At 40.4% G+C, this 22,888-nt stretch overlaps 2 protein-coding genes across 3 annotated transcripts in view; one reads left to right on the top strand and one right to left on the bottom strand.

Moving 5' to 3' along the window:
* Positions 1-8,042, top strand: part of naa35 (N-alpha-acetyltransferase 35, NatC auxiliary subunit) — a 32,665-nt gene extending 24,623 nt beyond the window's left edge. For both annotated transcript variants that reach the window (XM_007908041.2, XM_007908040.2), the window contains exons 18-23: positions 1,779-1,915; positions 2,362-2,429; positions 3,981-4,121; positions 5,269-5,391; positions 7,036-7,116; positions 7,715-8,042. In XM_007908041.2, the coding sequence (XP_007906232.1) occupies positions 1,779-1,915; positions 2,362-2,429; positions 3,981-4,121; positions 5,269-5,391; positions 7,036-7,116; positions 7,715-7,774 (610 nt within the window). In that variant the 3' untranslated portion in view covers positions 7,775-8,042. The remainder of the gene's footprint in view (positions 1-1,778; positions 1,916-2,361; positions 2,430-3,980; positions 4,122-5,268; positions 5,392-7,035; positions 7,117-7,714) is intronic.
* Positions 8,043-11,195: 3,153 nt separating this feature from the next.
* The window catches only part of LOC103188179 (Golgi membrane protein 1), a 29,319-nt gene continuing 17,626 nt past the window's right edge, over positions 11,196-22,888 (bottom strand). The window contains exons 4-8 of the mRNA XM_042333380.1: positions 22,582-22,723; positions 21,114-21,303; positions 20,013-20,075; positions 14,560-14,697; positions 11,196-13,096 (exon numbers count right to left, since the gene is read on the bottom strand). Of these exons, the coding sequence (XP_042189314.1) occupies positions 13,026-13,096; positions 14,560-14,697; positions 20,013-20,075; positions 21,114-21,303; positions 22,582-22,723 (604 nt within the window). The 3' untranslated portion in view covers positions 11,196-13,025. The remainder of the gene's footprint in view (positions 13,097-14,559; positions 14,698-20,012; positions 20,076-21,113; positions 21,304-22,581; positions 22,724-22,888) is intronic.

The raw sequence follows: 22,888 nt of genomic DNA, 5'->3' as shown, positions 1-22,888 counted from the left end.
GGCCCAACCGCCGATGTTGGGCCAGGAGGGGGAAGTGGGGCAGGCCGGAGCCTGCTGAGCAGAGGAGGCAGACAGGTTAATATGATGTCAGCAGATCACAGAGGTAGGAAGGAGCAAGGCTGTGGAGGGCTTTGAAGGGGAGGACGAGGATTTTGAACTCTGGGGAATGGGGAGCCATTGGAGCCGGGTGAAGGTGGTGATGGGGTCACAGCCTGATGCAGGAGAGAACATGAGCATCAGAGTTCTGGGTGATCTGTAGCTTGTGAAGGGAAGAGTTGGGAAGGCCAATAAGCAGGGAGTTGGTGTAGTCAAGCATGTAATAACATGTGAATGTGGGTTTTGGCAGCCTGAGGGTTGAGGTAGTAATAATAATAATCCTTGAATTTGATATAGTGCTTTTCACGTCTTCTAGATGTCTCAAAGCACTTCACAGAATATGCTGTAAAGTGAATTGACCGTATATTTGTGGAGGAAACACGGCAGCCAATTGCGCACAGCAGTGTCCCACAAACAGTCGTGGATTGAAAATGACCAATTTTTTTTGTTTTGGAGCGATTATTATTAGGCGTGTGGAGTGGTGGAGCCGGGCGATGTTGCGGAGGTGGGGGAAGGCAGAGCGAGTCATGGCATGGATGTGGGATAGAAAGGACAGTTGAGGTCAAACAAGACACAAAGGTTCTGGACTAGCTCAGTGAGGTGGCATATGCATCCTATTGAAGAATCTTACTTGCGCACAACAACTTGCATTTATAGAGTCCTTAATGTAGGGTAACAGCTTGTAGCACTTCACAGCTATGGTGTTGGACACTGAGCAAGGCGGGGGGAACTGATCATAGGCGCGTTCAGCGAGGTAAAGACAGAGAGGACGAGACAAAATGGTTCATTTGAATAGCTGGATGTAATGATGATCAGACGGTAGAGTCGGTGAGATCGGATGGGTCAAAGAGCCTTCTTCGTCCAGATAATTCTTGTGGAAGAGGGAGGAAGTTCCAGAGGCTAAGAGATATGAAGATTACATATGAAGGCGAGGAGGTAGAAAATAGCATGTAAAGGGAAAATAATGGTTATTTTTAAATATAACCGCAGGCAGCATTGCAAGATTTTGTCTGGTGACTTGATTTTTAGTTTCCTTGGATGGAGGGGCTGCCTTTGAGAGATTTAGAATTGTTTTAGTCCAGGATTTTGGTGATTAATTGGATCATTTACCTATGACTTTTGTTTGATGTCAAACAAATTGTTATTCACTTTGAACAATAAGATGTCATATATTTAAAACGTTTATAAATTGTTCTTCAGTAAAACCTTATGCATGTGCAATACACAACACAATTTACATTTTGTTTGTTCTTTGTTATGTGTAAATTAATCGGTTTGGCTCTCTTTATTTTGGTGAAATGTCCACGTTTTATGAGTGTTTTATGACCCTTCTGTCGCAAAAGCAATGAAATTTGAATCTGGAATCATAATAATTTTAAGTCTAGTCATTCCAGCATACTTGCATGTCTTGTAAAGTTGTATTGTATCATCTCAAAGGGGCAATCCAGAATTTATTTTATTTTCCAAACCCAAAAGGTACAAAATGAGTTTAAAAATTAAAACTGCTTTGGTTTAAATCTTTATTTTTTAAAAATCATACTGATACATATTCAGTGGATAATCTTGATAATCCTGTGTGCAAATTTCCTATTGTGCATCCATAGGTGCTGCCATACTGTTCAGTGGGTCCTTGTGCTTTATATTACATGGGCTCACAATTTGTGGTGTGCACTGGATTACAGGTACCTGTCAGAGTTCCTGTATGCTTGGCTGATGTCTACGTTGAACCGTGCTGACACTTCTCAGATGGCAGAAGAGCGGATCGTGGAGGAACAACAGAAAGGGCGCAGCAGTAAAAAGACCAAGAAGAAGAAGAAAGGTAGGGACTTGCTGCCTGCACAAACTTAGTTTACATTATTGAATCTGGCCTTTTAAGAATGCGCTCAACAGATTTTTATTGCAAACATCCTCCATTTGGCAATCAAATCCTCTGCAGTGTTGGGTTGCTGTGTTGAAGAAAATCTATTTCTATTTGTATCACATGAGTGGAGATGTTGTTCCATCCTTCTGCTATCACAGCAATTGGTATCTATGGGCTGGATACAACTTTTTGAACATAGGCCAAACTCATTTTACATTGAATCTTTGCGACTGGTGGAATAAATAGACATTCATCTCATTGGAAAGACTTCATTCAAACAAATTCAAATTTTATTCAACTTTATTACTGACATCGAATCGTATGAATCTGGTTTCAGTTGTTTTTGATGTTGCAACATGGAATTAATTTTATCACTTGAAAAATGTTTTTTCTCTCAAATGCAGTTCGGCCTCTGAACAAAGAAACCACCATGAGTCAGGCTTACCAGAATATGTGTGCTGGAATGTATAAGGTGAGGATTCACTGAGCAGCAACAGAGACCACCCAGACATCGTTCCTCCCTAATTCTTCTTCGACACTTCCCCTAGTTCAGAGACACCACAGCCTCCGTTCAGCTTGTCAAATTGTGTTAATGAACCTATGTTCAGTAGCCTGGACTGGGCTTAGTATAGTTCTCGTGGAATGCTCCATTGGAATTAAACTGAGATCTCATCTGCCTGTTCAGGTGGACATTAAAGATCTATGACAATATTCCAAAAGAGAAGGAACTTTCTCCAGATGTCCAGGCCAACTCTTAGGTAAATTGGTCGTTCATTCATGGTTGTTTGTGGTACATTCCTTTGTGCAAATTGACTGGTGCATTTGACTACAAATACAAAAAAAGACTACAAAGTCACTAAGATTGTTAACCATCCCCTGTGAATTGCTTTGAGACATTTCAACATTATTTGTGCTTTATCAAATGCAAGGATTGTTATAACAAACTAACAAAGAGCAACTTCTCTTTCTGTGTGAGACCACGGAGGCAGGTTAAAGTTATTCAATGCAATGGATCTAGAGAGGAAAAGCGAGTCAGAATTTTGCAGCCAGGAAGAGGGAAAATGTTTCTTTCTGTTCCCCTCCCCCACAGCAGAATGGGGAAAATTATTTTCTTCCCTACCATTACTAAGTCTCCCTAAAATACACAAGTTGGAGCAGGCTTGAAACTTCCTCGAGACTTTGACCCAACACTGCTCTTAAGAAAGTGCACAAGACAGTAGTCAACATGTTAAACTGCACATTGGCAAAAGTAATGGTGTTACCGGGGTCTTTCTTCCCAGAAAATTGAAGAGTCGAAGCTTCCTCTCTTATTGCTTACTCTACTCCAGAGGTAGGGGCACCATTATTTATACCCTGGAGTTTATTCAAGATTTTAAAAATGGGTACAATGGTTTGTCATTTGTCCTCAACATACATTATCTCTCCAAATATGATGCATATTTCTCTTTGTTTTGTCCTTCGCAGGTCCCTCGGCTTCCTCCCAACCTCTCATTTCCCCTCCCCCGGAGAATGGTTGAGTGCTTGCCTGACCATAACCTTTGTTCTGTCCAGCCAGGTGTTTGACACATGTCTGGCAGACGCACATCACCATGTTTAAGAGTATCCAAACCAGATAGAGTTCCACATTTGTACGCCACCTACATGTGAAATGTCCCTGTGTCTGGAATGAAGTGGGCACATGAGAGAGACAAGGACATCCACATGAGATAGTTATTGGATGTTGCAAACAGCTGGTGGCTCTGCATCCCCACACAGTCTGTCCCAGATAGTAATTATGTCGTAGATTAAACAAATACAGTGTTGTCGTCGAGAATCAGGTCTATCAGAGGCTTTTTATTTACACAATAGAAAATTTACACATAAAGAATTTACAGGTTTATTGCATTCCCTTTACAACAAAAGTATAGAATTAAAACTGTATATTCTTTTACGTATAATTGTAAGATTATTTCCTGTGTAGCTGCAATTAATTAGAAATTAGTGTAATTAAATGGTTTTTTTTCCGTTCTAATGCTTGGTACAGACTATGATTGCCTTCGATATGGATGGAAAAGTAAGAAAGCCAAAATTTGAACTGGACAGTGAGCAGGTTCGATATGAGCATAGGTTTGCTCCATTCAACAGTGTTCTGACTCCACCACCAGTGCACTATGTGCAGTTCAAGGTGAGCGGCAAACAAAACAGAGATCTTTATAATACAATACACAGTGACTTACCTATTGCAGCAGAGTACTCGGAAATGGGAATCTCCATTTGATGAGGAGAATATATTTTTAATCTGCATCGGAGCAACTGATCGAAACTGCTTTTTTTTATATCCCATTTTGAAAGTTATTGTTTCGCTCTCCTGTGCCACTCATAATTCCTAGACAGCGATGCATAGGCTTCTCTCCCAGTGAGATCACCTTGTGGGCACGTGCCACCAGATCAACTCTATTGTTCATCCTAATTATTCTTGTGAAGAAAAAAAATTGTCATATGAAGGTTATGCGACGCAAATATCAAATATACCGACACAAATGTAGCATGTCAAATCCATATATTTATTATTGTGCCTGGAAATGTACATACAATTGTCTTGGCAAGTCCTAACCAAGAACTCCATTATTTGTCTTTTATTTCCCTGGGAGATTATTTACACTTTCAACAACAATTATAACCATATAAATTAATAAACACAGTCCAAGCACCTAGTTAAACCTACAGGTTTCTCACCAGAATGTGCAGGGAATTAATTTTGTTTATAAGCAAATAGTTTATTTCACCAGACATTCTAACAGTATTGCCATTAGAACAAATAGCATATTTAAATTTTACACAATATTGTATGTCTGATAGAATATTTAATGGACAAATCAATCTGTTCTGTTTTGATACTGGTGTTGAATTTTCATGCAGCTACCGGTTTTATCATGCAGTTTCTGTTGTTTTCATGATACATGAGGCAAATCATCCATTTTTTTCAGATGCCGTGGCAAGGACAGATGGAGGTAGATTGTGTTTAGATCAACCCCCTATACAAAAATTTAGTTTAATTGAAGATAGTGTTACCACCATGAAATATAGACTTTATTGCATGTTTTATTTTTAGCAGTAATTGTACTGAAGAACAATATACCCATTATATGAATTACCAAGTCAAGAAATAGAAATCATGGAAACAACTCAGTTCTGAGGTTTGAAATATCCTGCTTCAGAACCAGCTTACAAATTAAGAGCTGACTAGAGGGCAAAGGCTTTATGTATGTATGTATGTATGTGTGTGTGTCTTGTTGATTTAAAGGAACTCTTTAAATTTTATCTTCAAATAGGAAATGTCAGACCTCAACAAGTACACTCCCCCTCCTCAGTCTCCAGACCTTTACATGGCTGCCAGTAAGAACTTCCAGCAAGCTAAGTTAATACTGGAAAACATCCCTAATCCAGATAATGAGGTACTGTGCACTTTATTATAGATAGTCTTTCAGGTCAAAAGGTTTTCTTGAACTTCTATACTAAGGTGTGCACGTCACATATAAGTACAACAACTTACACTTATATAGCGCCCTCCACACAGGATAGCATCTCAGGGTGGATAAATACACATTATGAACTAAAAACATGTCCTTTTTGAATAACACATCCTTTTCCACTTAACATAACTTTTATACTAATAATTCTTCCTCATTTATCTGAATAGAGTTCATTAAGGTCCTGCAGCTAGTGACTATTGAAGTAAACTTGAGGGGGGAGAGGTGAAGTTGGAAAGGGGTAAGCTCCAAAGGTCTTCTTAGAGCTGAGTTAGCTTCAAAGTAATGTGCTTGGTAATAGAAGGAATCAAGTGAACCTTCTGTGGTGGAGTTACGTAATCCAGTTCCTGAGCCAGTTATGTCTGTAATACTTCAAGACATTGTTAACAGACTGGATAGCCTGGCTTTTTGGGAAAGGAAGAGGCCACAGACTGGTCAGTGGGGCGGAGATTCATCCCATTCCCTTATTAACCTTGCAAACGAAAGCCTTAATGAGTAGGGTGTTCCACTAGGGTTGAACAAGCATTGGGAAATTTATCACAATCCAAACACCTAGATAAACCTACAGGTTTTTCACCAGAATGTGCAGGGAATTAATTAGTTCTCACCAGAATTAGATAAAAAGGGTACATCTCTCTGGGGAGAGAGTACACACTCCATTCCAGACAGAAGGAAATGTCCATGTGTAGGTTGCATGCCTATATAGAACGCGGTTTGGTTATTTTTAATTATGGTGATGGGTTTCCATGTTAGATACCCATCTGACAAAACAAAGATCCAGCGAGGTATTCAGTACAACAACAAGATTACATTTTTATAGCGCCTTTCACGTCGGGATGACGTCCCAAGGCGCTGGACAGACCCGAGTTGGAGTTGGGGGGAGAAGGGAGGGGAGGGAAAGGGGGGTGATTAATGGCATGGTCGAAGAGGAGGGTTTTGAGGCAGGACTTGAAGGAGGGAGCAAGGCGGATCGATTGGGGGATGGAGTTCCAGAGGTTGGGGTCAGAGTGGCTGAAGGTTCTCCCGCCAATGGTGGGGCAGGCGGGGAGCGGGACGTGGAGCAGGCCAGAGCCGGCTGAGCAGAGGGAGCGTGCGGGTTGGTAGGGGGTTAGGAGGTCACAGAGATAGGGTGGGGCGAGACCATTGAGGGCTTTGTAGGTGAGGACCAGAATCTTGAACTGAATCCTCTGAAGGATAGGGAGCCAGTGGAGTCGGGCGAGAATGGGGGAGATGGGATCACGAGTTTGGTGCGGGAGAGGACACGGGCTGCAGAGTTCTGGATTATCTACAGCCCTGTGGAGGGAGGAGTTGGGAAGGCCGACAAGCAGACATTTGCTTAGTCGAGCCTGGAGGTGATGAAGGCATGAACAAGAGTTTCAGCGGCCTGAGGTAATGGCGGAGTCAGGTGATGTTACGGAGGTGAGGGAAGGCAGAGCGGGTCATGGCTTGAATACAAGATGTTTCCTCCTAATCTTGGCATGAAATCTTTTTATATTGGAGTGTGTTCATCCTTGATTCATTTTATAGGTTTTTAAAACATTGTTTTGAGGGTGCACTTTGTTTTTTCAGGTAAATCGAATTCTGAAAGTTGCAAAACCTAATATTGTGGTAATGAAGTTGCTTGCAGGAGGCCACAAGAAAGAATCTAAGGTAAGTACTGAAATGATCCTGATGGTTCTATTTTGTTCATGAGTATATTAGGAACTATTAATGTATATGGCAACAATCATTGCTTTGTCACTATCCCTGTTTTCCCCTCATCCTGCTGTCACTGTTTCTAATTCAAATACTCTTGCATGATGATCAAATACAGAAGGCAGCACTTTTTTGAATCCTAATTGTAAATGAGAATTATCCTCTCGGGTCACCCTTTCAAATAGCATTGTTGTTGCCGAAAATCCCAGGTTATATTTCTAGTTTCTGCTGTATTAGCTGATTTTGACTAGAACTGGAAATAATCAATCAAAATCAGGAAAACAACTTGCCTTTCTTCTCAGGACAGGATCTTTTAAAAGATTGTTCTGTTCCCAATTAAATGTTCAAACTCCAGGCAGAATGAGTATTCTGTATTTGTTTTGTTATTTATGAATATCTCCATAGAAAGAGAAATGCATAAAATCTAGGCTGAACACAAATGTATCTCATCTTCATTTAGCAAGGCAGTATGGAATTCTGCACTGTTTGAAATCACACTAGTTAGTTATGTATCACTGTTTAAGTATTATATATTTATTTTGCTTTTTTTAAGGTTCCTCCAGAATTTGATTTTTCTGTTCACAAATATTTTCCAATCGTGAAGTTAGTCTGACTCAAATGAAGAGAACAGTTGAAATTGAGGACTTGAAATGTTTCACTCCGGAGAAGTAGAAGATGACTGAGGCACATAAGCAGCATTGCCTTGTATGTGCTGTTGTGCAGTGTTAACAGTGTGACCTTTTACTAAAATGTTTGGAATTCATACTGGAGCAGAGGCTGGAACCTTCCATTCTCAGCAGTCGTTCAACACAGTGAAGAACATGAAATTCATTCACCATTGCCCTGCCCCCCCTCCCAGAAGAAATAAATCTTATAAAACATTTCTGGCTTCATATGAATGTTGTGCTTGCATATAAACAAGAGCATACTACCAAAACACCAGATCAAGTATGAACAAAAATGCAAATATCTCCATCGTAGCTCAGTGGTTAGAGCACTCGCTTTGCAAGTGAGAGACCTGAGTTCAATTCCAGGCAGGGCGAAACCTTGGGCAAGTTTCCTTACTCCACACGCCTAATAATAATCCCTCCAAAAAAAACAAAACAATAATAAATTGGTCATTTTCAATCTACGACTGTTTGTGGGACATTGCTGTGCGCAATTGGCTGCCGCGTTCGCCCACAAATATACAGTCAATTCACTTTACAGTGTGTTCTGTGAAGCGCTTTGGGACGTCCTCCTGACATGAAAAGCGCTATATCAAATGCAAGGATTATTATTATTATTATTATCCAGAAGTGTCTGTAGGAAATGTGGATTCACATAATGCATCTACAACTGAGATTATACATCAGCTACAAAAACTTGTGAGAGTACAAAAGTAGGGAAGTAAAATTTATATAAAACCTTTGTTCAACCACATTTGCAATCCTGTGTAGTTCAGGTCACCGTACTACAGGAAGGATATTGTAGTAGTGGAAAGTGTGTAGTGTAGATTTACTTTGCAGTTACCAGGGGTAAGTGAGTAGAGCTGTCAGGAAAGTTTGATAGGTTAAGTTTCTCTCTGGAGATGGCACTTGAAAGAGGTGTTTGAAACTGAAAGGATTTGATAAAAAGGACATTAATATGCCATTTGCACTTGCTGTCAAGTCTAAAATAAGGCCGATAGGAGGTTGGGATGAACCTCTTTGTGGCAAGAAAGTGGAACTGAGCTAGAAGCTGAGGCAGAAAGTATCAGCCATATTTAAGAAGAAACTTAATGCATATGCAGGAATAGAGAATAGAAAGGGTTAAGGCTCATGTGGAGAATAAACGCTGGCAAAGATTGTCTGGGCTGAATGGCACTGCAACAGTCTAAAAACAGGAACACCAGAAAATAATCATTTGAGATTTATGTAATCAGTGGTTAGTTCAAACAGCATCTTCTATTTATGTGACATTTTACAATGTTCATACAGCATCATTTACATGGAAAGTCCTGTAGCTCAGTGGTTGGAGCACTCCCCTCGCAAGCGAGAGACCTGGGTTTGATTCTTGGCAGGGCAAAACATTGGGCAAAGGTAATAATTCCTTCAAAACAATAATAAATTGCTCACTCAATCCACAACTGTTTGTGGGACACCGCTGTGCGCAACTGGCTGCCGCATTTCAACCACAAAATATAGTCACTATACAGTATATTTTGTGAAGTGCTTTGAGACGTCTCAAAGACATGATATGGCACTATAATCAAATGCAGGGATTATTATTACTTATGCTTCAGTCAAACTAAAAGTTGAGCATCTGCTATACATTGAATCAGTGTGGGCTGATAACCCTAAATATCCTATTCCCATAGCTGTTACAGCAAAGGTGTAAGCACTATTTGACTAGACATTGTGCAGTCAACTTTTAATGTGAGAGATTTGCTGACTGTTTCCATGTAAAGCTAAATTATTTGAAAAAAAAATTTCAATTGCTATGCGTTATTGGAGTCTAATTTGGGATATGTACAAACCATATGGTTTTCAATGTATCCTTAATTATGTAATTGTAGGAACCAATAATCCATTCAATTTCATAGTTTAATTTTATAATCATAGAATATTATATTTGTGAAAAAAAGTAAATAAAGCTTAACAGTGCCTTGAAAGAGTTACCAAACCAGACAGGGGTGAAATCTCAGTTGAGATGATCATTAACAACAGATACTTCAGCAATCTCAAATGTCAACTATTAACTTAATTCCCTCACACTTTGGCAAACTCAGTAATATCTCCCAGTTAGCCCTCACAGTTTTATCGAAATAAGTTAATCCTGATTTCATATTGTTCACCCTGCTTTCAAAAAGGGCTCATGTATTAACAAGATCTGATCCAAACATACCAGAGAAAAAATAATATAAATCAAAACATATTGATTTGGTCTGTAGGGAAATAGAAAGTCACATTGGTGTAGAGGACATTTCTCTGGAATAGAAGAGTTTTTAATGTCAGCTGTCCTGTACTCAATGCTAACAGTGGGTGGCAGCAGTTGAGAAGTCTTCATTCCCTATAAGTTTTTTAATATTAGTCTTTAAAATGTAAGCTCAGAAACTGTTGTTAGTAAATGAACCTGACACATCACTAAATCTGAAGGGCTCTGTTAATGGGGTATTGGATTGTCCATGACATGTTCTCAAACAAGTGCAAGTCCTCAGATAATCACCCACAATTAATAAAGCCCAAAGTTTAAGTAAGGATTGATCATGTTGCTTTGTATTGCAGAATACTCTTTTCACACAAATTCAAATACACAGTTTCCTGTCCCGAATCAATGCACAAAATAGCACACCATGTGGTCAGTTAATGGGGGAAGAGCTGAAATACTGAAGGTTTCTCTACATACACATTTTACCCAATGTGGAGTACAATTAATGAAACCAGAGTTTTGAAAGTTAAACTTTTAACTTAACGGAAATTACAATCAACTGTAGAGACTAAGCATAAAGGGCTTGTCCTCCACCCCTTTTGATTCTAACCCCCAGCTCGGGTGCAAACCCTTTACTGTTCAGGGCTTTGCGACGTCCTTCCAATGTGAAAGAAGCTATATAAATACAATGTGTTGTAATGCAGCAGCCATTTACACTTAGCAAAGTATTCCTAACAAGTTGAATGACCAAGATACTGGGTCACTTACTTCTCTTTCCGAGTAGTATTATGAGATCTTTGACATCCAACTGATATAGAGAGGACCTTAATTTAACATTTCAATAGAAAAAGGGACGATCTGGCAATGCAGCTTTCCACAAATACTGAAGCAGAATGTTTGTCTATAGACTAAGATCACCTAATCCTAAATTGGGGCTTGAACCGACAACCTTCTGACCCAATGATGACAATGCCACTGAATGAGCCAGATTGACACTACTTTGTATGTGAACAAAATGAAAATTGATAATTGCAGAATTATCAATCTAATCGATTTCAATTCAACTGTGAGACGTTGATTTTATATAATAAAACATTTTAAATATCTTGAAGTGGAATGAAATTTCATAAACAAGGACACAAATGTTTGCTTAAGAGTTTTTTTTATTAAGTAAATTGAGAAAACGATTTCAAGTACTTGGAACAAATTTGGAAATTCATATATTTTGCATTCCAATAATAAGTTACCACTTAAAATAAAACATTAACACTTTTACATCCAGATACGTAAAGTATTGGTCAGCCAACCAGAGATTTTAACTTGAATGACAATCTTGACTACTGGTTTGCTCATATTTGATAAATTCCATGGGGCATTTGAAGGTAACCTAACAAAACCATTCCTTTGTGACTCGTAATGGAGAATTGAGCGTTGTAAATTCCAGCTCAACTCGGGGATCATGAATTTCACCTCTCTCGACTGAAATGAAAACAATTCAAATAGCTAATGGAAAGTCCCAAGCCCACCCAAATCTTGAAAGCTACATATACCAACCACCTAGGTCCAGATCAATGAAGAGCTTCCATTAGCACAGCAGTAACTTCACATTCATTGGCTCAACAGGGAGGACATCATTGTTGATAATGTCACCTTAAACATTTCTATAAATTTATGAAGCTAAATCAATTGCACAACTTATTTTCCCCTTCAAAGGCACCAGCTGTAAATTACGACAAAAGTACACACGTTTTTCAGATGTAGAAAATGTAATGGGAGGAAGGAATGAAAAAAATAAAAGTGGCCAAAAATGTAAAAATCAGGACATTAAAAACTACCAGGCTAAAGCTGTAAGAATTTTTGAAAATTGTACATACTAGAAACATCAAATCTGCTTGCTTTTAAAACTATTACATCTGTGCTCATAGATCTTGAGAAGGATGCAGGAAAAACGTTTTATAATTTCTCCTCCTGCCCAGGTTTAGCATGCATGAAAATAAGACCACCTGCGTAAATTTTGGGGGTCAGAGTTGAATTACATTATGATTTCTCGGATTCACAGAAAAATGCATTTGTCATTCCAAAATGTACTGTAGTTTACAAAGGCAAGATTACCAGAATATCCTTTCCAACTCTTGTTGCATGGTCAACAGTTTTAGCCTAAAATCTTTTTAAAAATGTATTTTCTTTCCTCCCCTCCGCCACACACTTAAAATGCAGGTGATAAGCAATTCTCATACTGAACATATTTGGTAAGTTAATGACTTTTTCCATAACTTCCAAATACAATTCCACCAATAAATTTGCTATCATAGGAAAACCATTTAAACAAACACTACAAGGCACACTGCATTTCTGCAGGCAGCCTTTCCGCTTTACACGCGTGTAAAATCTTCATGTGATACCTGGCCACTTTAGTAACCCATTCAGTGCTGAACAACCTTTTCAAACAAGTACAGCACGCAACATCTGAAAAAAGACAATTCTCTGTAATATTTGTAGAGACAAAACAAATAATTCTACATTTAACACCCGTCACCTGTAAAAATGACACTAACACGTATGAAGCAAACATGCGCCCGGATTAAGGAGACATGTTAAAGATGGTTATGATCACCATTCAAACCCGCCATGGCAACAGAATTTAGGCCATAAACCGAAACACACTCAGCCTATTATCTAAATCACATAATTTAGACTGATCCCAAGCGAATGCTTAATACAGGCTTTGTTACCTCAATCAGAGTTTCAAACAAACATAGATTTTCAACCAGCTGGATAATCTCCAATCCCCTTCACTTACAGTACGTGAACCCTAGTCACCGGAAGCTCACTCGTGATTATCACAAGCTCTAGTTTTTCCCAAAGTCATGACCCTTTGTGGGCAACACTATTACTTCATTAAAGCGTATAAAATTGTAACATCAGCCAATGTTGCGTTAAACCGGGGTAAAAAGGATATCAAAGGTGTGTTTTCTTCATAGTATCTGTTTAAGCTTTTGGTCATTTTTATCTTGTTCAATTTTCTTCAGATCTTTGATCCCCTGGCCTGTTGGAAGTTTAAAATAAATGCAGGGTTCTTGTCAGCAGCATGTCAAAAAATTAATTCCAGTTTACGTTTCACTTAGCGACAACAACAACAACAACAACAAGATTCCATTTATAAAGCGCCTTTCACGTCAGGAGGACGTCCCAAGGCGCTGGACAGTTGGGTCATGACCCGAGCAGGGGGGAAATGGTCAGGGTGAGGGGAGGGAAGGGAGGGAGCGAGGAGGGGGGAAATGGTCAGGGTGAGGGAGGGAAGGGAGGGAGCGAGGAGGGGGGAAATGGTCAGGGTGAGGGGAGGGAAGGGAGGGAGCAAGGAGGGGGAAGAGAGTCGAGAGGGGAGCTGAAGGCACGGTCAAAGAGAAAGGTTTTGAGACCGGCCTTAAAGGAGGAAAGGGAGGAGGCGGCGAAGGCACTGGGGGATGGAGTTCCAGAGCCTGGGGGCTGAGAGGCTGAAGGCCCGACCACCGATGGTAGGGCGGTTGGGGCGGGGGACGTGGAGCAGACCGGAGCCGGAGGAACGGAGGGTACGGGCAGGTAGGTAGGGGGATAGTAGGTTGGAGAGGTAGGAGGGAGCAAGGCCGTGAATGGCCTTGTAGGTGAGGATGAGGATCTTGAAATCAATCCTCTGGGGGATGGGGAGCCAGTGGAGGCGAGCGAGGGTGGGAGTGATGTGGTCCCGAAGCCTGGTGCGGGACAGTACACGAGCTGCAGACAACAATTTACACTTACACAGCACCTTTCATGTTAGAATAACTAAAGGTACTTCACCACAGCTGACCAGGAGCCTGGGTGCGGGGTGGGTGGGGGAGGAAAAGGATGAGATGGTGACTCAAAGTGGATCGTATAGACAAATCTTAGGGAGGGGAGGGAAGGAAAAGATGGAGGCTCTCTGGGATGGAGTTCCAGAGAGCAGGGCAGCAAGGCTGAAAGGTAGAAACTCCAAAGAGATGACTACTGGATCTCTCCCTCATTATCAGTACACTGTAGTACATTCTATTAACATAAGAGTCCCTAGTTCTTGCACATATTATTTTAACCTATTCATGTTATAAACCACTTCTAAATCCATCAACACAGCTACACAAAAGCACAGCATTCTGAATCGGATTGAATTTTACCTTATTAATTGCTCTGGCTCCTATTTTGGCATCGGCCCTCTCACTTGGGAGATTTTCCTCTCCTCCTCCCACATGCTTGTATAAATGTATTAAAAATAACAAAGAGCCTGAAGCAGACCCCTGGGGTTGCCAACCAAAGCCTTCTTCCAACCTGAGAAATTCCTAATTCCAATCGCACAACTGTTTTAAGTCAATTCTGTGACTGTGCACTCAGATCTTAGAGCTCTGAGAAGCTTTGCTGTGTTGAGGGCACAATGCAAGTAGTTGTTGCGGAAGGTGAAAGAATGAGAAATAATTAACACATTTGTTAACTTTTTTTTAAAAAATCAATGCACTACATTGATACCTTGTGTGTCTCCAGCAAGTTCCGCTTCTTTGTCAGCCTCAAACTCTGCAACATTTCCTTCATCTCCATCATAATCTTCAGCTTCTTCCGACTTCAAAGGATCTACAAACCCCTCATCACGATCTTGGTTTGCGTTATCTGCGGGTTTCAAGGAAGTGGGACACTTTAAGCAACCATTTAAAGACACATTCCAGCTACAACTTTATTGCAACAAAGTCCAACAAATTACTTTAAATAAGAATCAGGTAAACATGAAAAAGATTAAAGGCTATTATGGAGTGTGGAGGAGAGGAAAATTGGGATTGGTGGCTCACAGGGAAAAATAAATACAGTAGTGCACACCTGATGGCCTATTTTCATACTATAATATTCTATAAGATAAGAGGCAATTATTTCTGGTGTTTCAGTCCCTGAAGAAAACAGTTCAGTAAATCTACAAACACATGAATGTAGAAGAAATTTCTCAAGACATTAATTTCAGCCTTGCAATTTGTTGGAATTGGCTCTGGTGCTTGTACAAGATCATGCCCCTATTTGTACAGTGTAACTAACAGATTAACAACCCACTCTACCACACTTCTGTATTGTATGTCAGCTTCTTTGCTATTTTAAATATATCTATACAAGCAGATGGGAGGAGGAGACAATTACAATATAAAATCTCCCAAGAGTGCGGGCTGACACTAAAATAGGAGCCAGAGCAATTAATAAGGTACAATTCAGAATGGTGTGCTTTTGTGGAGCTGTGTTGATCAATTTAGAATAGGTTAAAATAATATGTGGAAGAACTGAGGACTATATCTTTGTACAGTGAACATACCACTACAACACGCTTCTGCATAACACGGGGTTGTTTACAACATAATCCTTTATATTGTGCACAAGTTATATCCCAGGTCTGCAGGATATAAAAGCCTTCAATATTGAAAATTTCATTTAAGTAGATCAAGCTCAACCAGTTGTATTAAGGTACAAGTGGAGAGAAATTCCACTGGGGCTAGATTTACTTTATTTATGTAGCATTTTAGTTTTAATTTTTGGGAGGATGTCTAAAAGTGCTTCACAAAATATACTGTAATGAGTCAATCTGTGTATTTTGTATGTTAATGTGGCAGCTAATTTGCACACACCTATGTCCCACAAACAGTCACAAAGTGAATGACCAATTTTATCTGGGGAATTGTAGACCAGGACACCAGGAGAAACTCTCTTAATTTTTCAAATGGTACTATGGGATCTTTAACATCCACCTGAACAAGCAGACAGGACCTTGGTTTAATGGGTCATCCGAAAAAGTAGCTCCTCCAGCATGCAACCTTTTTGGTTGGCCAACAAAATAATCATAGAAATAAGATAGCATAGACTTCTGCCATAAATCAAGAAATGTTAATCTAGAAACACTGAATTGTTGGCTAATCAAAGAGGTTGGCCACCACTGGCTTAGACTACGATTTCACAATCCACGGTGTGCGACTTGAACCCACAACCCTTTTTCTTACTCAGAGGCCAAAGTGTTACCAACTGAGCCAGGCTGACTTGTGTTTTTAATAAATTAAAACAAAATGAATACTAGGAACCCCAATTATAATATTGGATGAGGCTAGAATTATACACCAAAGAACATTCACTGAATATTTTTCTGATCTGAACAGCATGTAACAACCACTTTGAGACATCCTCCCAATGTGAAAAGAACTCTATAAATGCATACTGTATTGTAATTCTTTCACCCACTGGTTGCAATTCAAAAACGTCTCAAAGTGCTTCACGCAACTGACCTGGAGCCCGAGTTGCCATGTTCTGTCTAAGAATGAAGCTATCTACCAAGTTACCAAAGCACTTCCTATACAGGATTACTGACTTATTTTTACGTGCTCCATTCTCCAACGCTACATTCTCTTGATCCTCACCCTAAGTCCATTTTACAATATTTCACTCAACTGTATACCAGACACACCTCCTCCTAGACTCAACTTTTTATAACTTGGCTCAACAATGGACTTTTCCATGTCAAGTAAACCACGCTTGCCCTCATCTGTATCTCTGCGATTCACAGTTTTGCCATTTTCTGAGTTATTCATCAATCTGTTCGTGAGATCTTCCATATCTGGCGAGATTAAATTAACACACAAATTGTTACATAAACCAAAATGTCTTTTTTTTTAAAGAATTTGGATCACAGATATGTAAATAGTTGAGGTAAATTAAACATAAAGAGCATAAATCTATTTTTAACGTTTCTCCTGACAGCTTTGGTTCAATGAGCTCGTGTGCATTTTTTTAATACTAAGCGAGCCAGTGAAGTTATTTAAATCATTTAAATCTCTTTACACCATAGGACATTCACTGAACTACAGTCTGGATCTGAGTAAGTTTCTGTGGAAGCAAGCATGTTAGCTGACCTTTAACCTAAAGCCTACCCTCATATTTCTCATTTTGCAGAACAATCAGGCTCACTTCAACCAATTCAGGAGGAAAGAGATACTGTGCACCTCAGCAATTCATTTCACTGGAGTGAGAATATTACTATTGCAATCTGAAGCTGGCCCACATTTAAATCTTAGTTCACTCACCATTACATCCACTCACTTGCAATCTGTGCCCAGTGAGGTGAATGCTCTCAGAGGAAGGGAACTCACCATAAACAACAACAAATTCCATTTGTATAGCACCTTTCACTTCGGGAGCACGACCCAAGAAGCTGGACAGTCAGGGATTAGGACACAACCTAGTTAGTGGTTGGGATCAGGAGGGGTGGGGGGCAGGGAGGTTAGGGTAGGAGGGTGACCAAAGGCGCAGTCGAAAAGGAGGGTCTTGAGACAAGCCTTGTAGGAGGCAAGGGAGGAAGCGAGGCAAAGGGACTCATGCAGCAGTGGAGTAACAATGAACACAGCTCTGCTAAGTAAGCTGAATTCAAACGGTAAAGGAAGAAGGTGGAGAACATTGAAAAAATACAGTGAAGCGAAGAAATAAAATTAGATATTCCGCACTCACTTCCTGCTATAATCAACTCCTGGCACTATTTTAGTAAAAACAGTTTGAGTTGTTCACTAAAAACAGTGGTTTGTTCAGGCATTCCATTTAAAGGGTAGGCAACTTACTTCCAAGTCCTGAGAGTGAAGGAATAAAACATTTATATTTTGGCATCCACTGTAAGACACCGACGTGGGAGTGGGCAAACACTCCTAGGTCAGGTACAAAGTACGGAAGCACATGGAGTAAAGATCTCTCTACTTGACAATGCGCCTTAACATAATTTACAGAAGAACATCCCACCCCAAACAGATGCATCACATTAACACTCCCTAGAATGTGAATACTACCAATTTATACCAAACTGTAGGCAGTTCTGCATTACTGGCCTGTATTCATTTTTGTAGTGAACAATTCAAAAACTATGCGAAGACTGCTCAGCTTCATTTTATTTAGAATCCTTAAGGTCAAGTACACCTTTATGCATTAAACTGGTTACAGGCACAGCTCCAAGAGGTGAAAAACTGCACATTAACTACAAAACCCAGCACTCATTCGTGTGCTGAAAAATACATGACTTCAAAAATATCCTTAATACTGGAAGAGTGAAGCTCCATTGAGTTTGCTCTAACAATGTGAGTCAGTCCCCATTCTCAGTTGAATTCCCTCTACAGCAGTAGTGACACTGCACCCACTGACGATCGGATTTGTCTTTTGTAAATGCTACAAAAACTGTACGTTGATTGAACTTTTAAGCAGCATAAAAATAAAGCCCCATCACAATATCAGGGTTCTAAAGAAGATCAGGCCCAGTGAGCCAGCAGGACAGTTCTCAACAATCTTATATGTGGTTTAATATTTTGGGCAGGTTCCCACAAGCACAAACCAAAATGCACACATATCTGGCAGGGGCGAGGAGACATTTGTCATTGCCCAAGAATGTTCATGGATAAACTTGAAATTTATATTTAAGATATTGAGGAAATCAGTTTTCCTGGAATAAACACCCAATAAAACCTGATCTACAAAAGCTATAAATGTGGTTAACAAGAGCTAATGGCATAAACCACAAGAGATGTTCAGGCATTTAGAATCTTGAGCAGAATAAAATTAAAGTCCTTTGCACTTTAGACACCACTCACTTGAATGGGATCAGATGATTCCGTGTCATGAGTTGGGACAATAGAAAAGTCTGGAAATATTTGCCCAAAAATTGCAGTGAGATTTTGCGGGGGAAATTTACGGTACATTTTGTAGAAAATTGCAGAGTCGTTTGGTGCTATTGAGGTCTATTTTACTGCCAACCTACATTTTTTCACTTCATTAATAAAAACTAAACATGAGGAAATAACATACATTAGTCTGTTGCAAAAAATATATTAATTACTTCTTTAACATGAACTGGGTAACCTTTTTTTGGGAGGGGTTTGTGAGGTTACAGGAGCTTTCAGGGTTCAGCATGGTACACAGACCCAGAGAGAGAGAGAGACACACAGCCAGAGAGGAGACACACACGCACACAGAGAGAGAGACACACACACACTCAAGAGACACATACACACACACTCAGAAACAGAGACACACACACACAGGCACATCCACAAACACAGGAAAAGGAACAGACACACAAACACACAGATGCACTCACACACAGAAAGCCACAACAGTGGGGCCTCTGAGTGAAGCCCATTTGCCACTGCAAATTTGTGTCCAGACCTGATCTTATAGAATGGTGGAACATTCTAGAAGGATTTGAATGCTCTCCTGTTCCTACGTGACTATACTGTAGAGCAAACACTTTAGCTCCTGCTCATATACATCATTTTATACACTTTAGTTTAAAGCATCGTTCCACAGGTTTGGATTTGCATTGAAGTTTGACTTTTCTAAAACAGTACAAGCGTAAGCGGACTCATTTAACCCAAAGATGTATGTCGCTACACAAAAAAAAGGTGGTGTCCTCAAGCAAACAAAACATAACTATACCATAAGTTGCTGGTAACACTCAGCAGGTCAGGCAGCATCTATGCAGAAAGGAAAGTGAGTCAACGTTTCAGGTCCATGAACTGTGAGGGAGAGGTTTTAAGGACTAACAGAGAGGGGGGAGGCAGGGCAAGAAAGTCAAAGGAGAAAATGGGGTGGAGGACAGACTTTAACATGTGTTAAAGAGGTGTTAATGATGGAAATCAAAGGAGGGCAACAGAGGCAGACCAAAGAGAGAAAAGGTGTGACCTGGACCCAGGATGATGTGCTGATTGTCACAGAGGAGGGGGGAGGGGAAGGTAAGCTGTTATGGGAGATGGGAGCTGTTCTTATTGTCTGAAGTGGAGCTTCTTATAGTCTTATGGTCCACTTCAGACCATAAAGAACAGTTCCCATCTCCCATAACAGCTAACCTTCCCCTTTCCGAGGTTAACTGGCATTAGACACTTCCACTGTAATTTTTTTTACACACACATCCAACCTTCAAATACTGTTACCTGCAGTTCTCCTGGACTTTTCGTCATAGTCATCCCTAGTTGCATTTGCATCTTCAAGGACACCTGCAAAACAATTAGTTTGCGGTTATTTAACCACATTTCAAGCCTATTTTGTACAAACACTGTTGGGTGGTTTATGTTCTGCCAATTTGCTTCTCTTCTGAAGGCATTCGACTCCTTTCACCGTCTACTGAAGTACGTACTACATACAGGCAGAGTAAGTATCTACTGTCCTGTACTCCAGAAGGAGGGAAGTGCAATCATGGGGAGGATGGATGGCAGGGAGAAGCAGATCTTATTCTCACCCAATGTCCAAATTCCTCCCCTTTCACAGAGGTCCATTGATAGCAGTCAGAGCATTGGCAAATGTTGTCTTAACTGCTGTTCCGCATGTGAGTCATCAACTGGGCCAGTGGAAAAGTGTGTCTGAGTGCACGTGTGCCTCTCTCTGTTCGCGAGAGCGCGCGTGTGCCTCTCTCTGTCCGCGAGAGCGCGCGTGTCTCTCTCTCTCTGTCCGCGAGCGCGCGCCTCTCTCTCTCTCTGTCCGCGAGAGCGCCTCTCTCTGTCCGCAAGAGTGCGCGTGTGCCTCTCTCTGTCTGTGAGTATTTATGTGCGTGTGTGTGTGTGGGGGGGTGACAGGCCCTGAGAGGCAGGAAGTGGTGACCTCCTGGAGCCCCACAGTCAGGAAACTGACCTTCAAATGTAGTGTGGGGTGGAAATGGACCATTTCTCACCCCTCCCCCCCCACCCCCAGAGTAGGCACCCAGTTTTTGTTAAAGAAAGCATTAATATTTATTTTTTGCAACAATCTACTGTGTTATTTCTTCATGTTTAGTCTTTATCAATAAAGTGAAAACATGTAGGTTGACAGTAAAATGTACCTCTCAACAGCACCAATCAACAACCCACAATTTTCCACAAAAGTTTGTCATTTCCCCCCGCAATTTTGACCAAATATTTCCCCAATTTTCTATTGTCCCTCATCATCACCTATCACTGGGACCTGTGTGGCCTAGCACTACAATGGGCAGTGAGTCCATTTAAGCCTCAATACTGTCAGGAGGTCATGGAGTTCATCATTTCTTATTCTAGAATTCTTACCCGTGTCTTCCATGATCTGATTAGTTTCAACTTCTTTTGCAGATTTGGTCTTCCCTTCCAATTCATTTTTATTTTGAACTTCTCCTGGGTTTGCTTGTTCCTTGGTTTGTTCTTGAGACTTTAATGATGGCTTTACGGTTTCCTTTAGCTTTTCTGTTGTTTTTTGTTCCGTCTGCTCATTGGGGGTCATCTATTAGAGTTACACAACCATCAATCACCCAGTTATGGTTTTCAAAATGTTATACACATTTCATTTTTGACTATCTTTGTTTTACAATATTTGTGCTGCAGCAATATTGGGGGAAAACCTTTAAAAGCAACTCAAAAATATCTTCCTTTCAGTCAATTTCTACCAGTTTCTCTAATTCGTGCCTTCAATCAATTTGTTCTGTCAACTTACTTCCAGGCAGACAAAAGTGTGAAACAAAGTCCATTCCAACCATCAAACCAGCTCCTCTACAGTCAACCCAAACCTCATTTATCATGGACTTCATCATTAAATCATTCCTGGGGGAAAATACTGCTGGTTACACTCAGAACCCAAAGGTAATGACCCAGAATATTTGTCATACACTTTCACTATTGGGCACCACAATTTAGGAAGGATGTCAAGGCATTGGAGAGGGTGCAAAGGAGATTTACCAGGATGGTACCAGGAATGAGGGACTTCAGTTATCAGGAGAGGCTAGAGAAGCTAGGATTATTCTCCTTGGAGCAGAGAAGGTTAATAGAAATTTTCAAAATTATGAAGGGATTCGATAGAGTGAACAAGGAGAAACTATTTCCACTGGCTGGTGGATTTGTTGATTTAAAATAGTTGTTAAAAGAAACAGAGGGGGGGTGAGGAGAATTTTTTTCACATAGCGAGTTCGGATTTGGAATGCATTACCTGAAAGGGTGGTGGAAGTCGACTCGATAACTTTTAAGAGAGAAGTTGATAATTATTTGGGGAGGACAAGTTTGCAGGCTATGGGGAGAGCGCGGCGGAGTGGGATTGAAATTGGATAGCTCTTTTCAAACAGCTAGCGTAGACACGATGGGCTGAATGGCCTCCTTCTGTGCTGTATAATTCTATTAAACCTCTCTCCCTCCATACAGAATTCTCTCTCCCCGCCCAACCCCTCCACAACACACAAATATCATTGCAGCCTTTTTTTAATAAATATAATAAAACAACAAAATCAACAAGTTGCATTTATATAGGGCCCCTCACGCAAGGTAGCATCCCAGAGCGCTTTAACAGTGTGAACAACTTTAGCAAGATTGGTTTACAGGATGAAACTGGACTTACTGCAGCGCCAAGCAACACAGAGGAAATGGAGGCTGAATGGAAATCAATTTAACATAGAGTGGCTGATTATTTCACATAATTTCATCCATTTTAAAAAATCATAGACCCCACAATAAATCGGTGTCTAATTCAGGTGTTTGATAGTTCAAGATGGGCAAAACTGACTGGTGTGCTTACTGATATCTTGTTCTGATCAGCTTCTTCAGGTGACTTGCTGTCTGACGGGATCTTTGCAGTCTGAGCAAGCTTCTGATTCAACTCCTTAATCTGCTCTTCATACAGCTCCTTCTGATCACGGATCTGATTACTGCACTGAGTTCTAAACAGACAAACATCAACAACAGACATCAACAAGACCTGTGGGTCACAAATTTGTTTTTACTGAGAATTACTTTGGCAATTTGTTCAGTTATCTGCATCAGAACAGCTACACATTCCAATCAGTGCCATTTGCCAGCTTTGACTTTGGAAGGGCAACATGAGG

This window comes from Callorhinchus milii, unplaced genomic scaffold (assembly GCF_018977255.1).
Source record: "Callorhinchus milii isolate IMCB2004 unplaced genomic scaffold, IMCB_Cmil_1.0 Scaffold1, whole genome shotgun sequence".
NCBI classification, from domain to species: domain Eukaryota; kingdom Metazoa; phylum Chordata; class Chondrichthyes; order Chimaeriformes; family Callorhinchidae; genus Callorhinchus; species Callorhinchus milii.
This window is presented reverse-complemented; position numbering and strand designations above follow the sequence as displayed.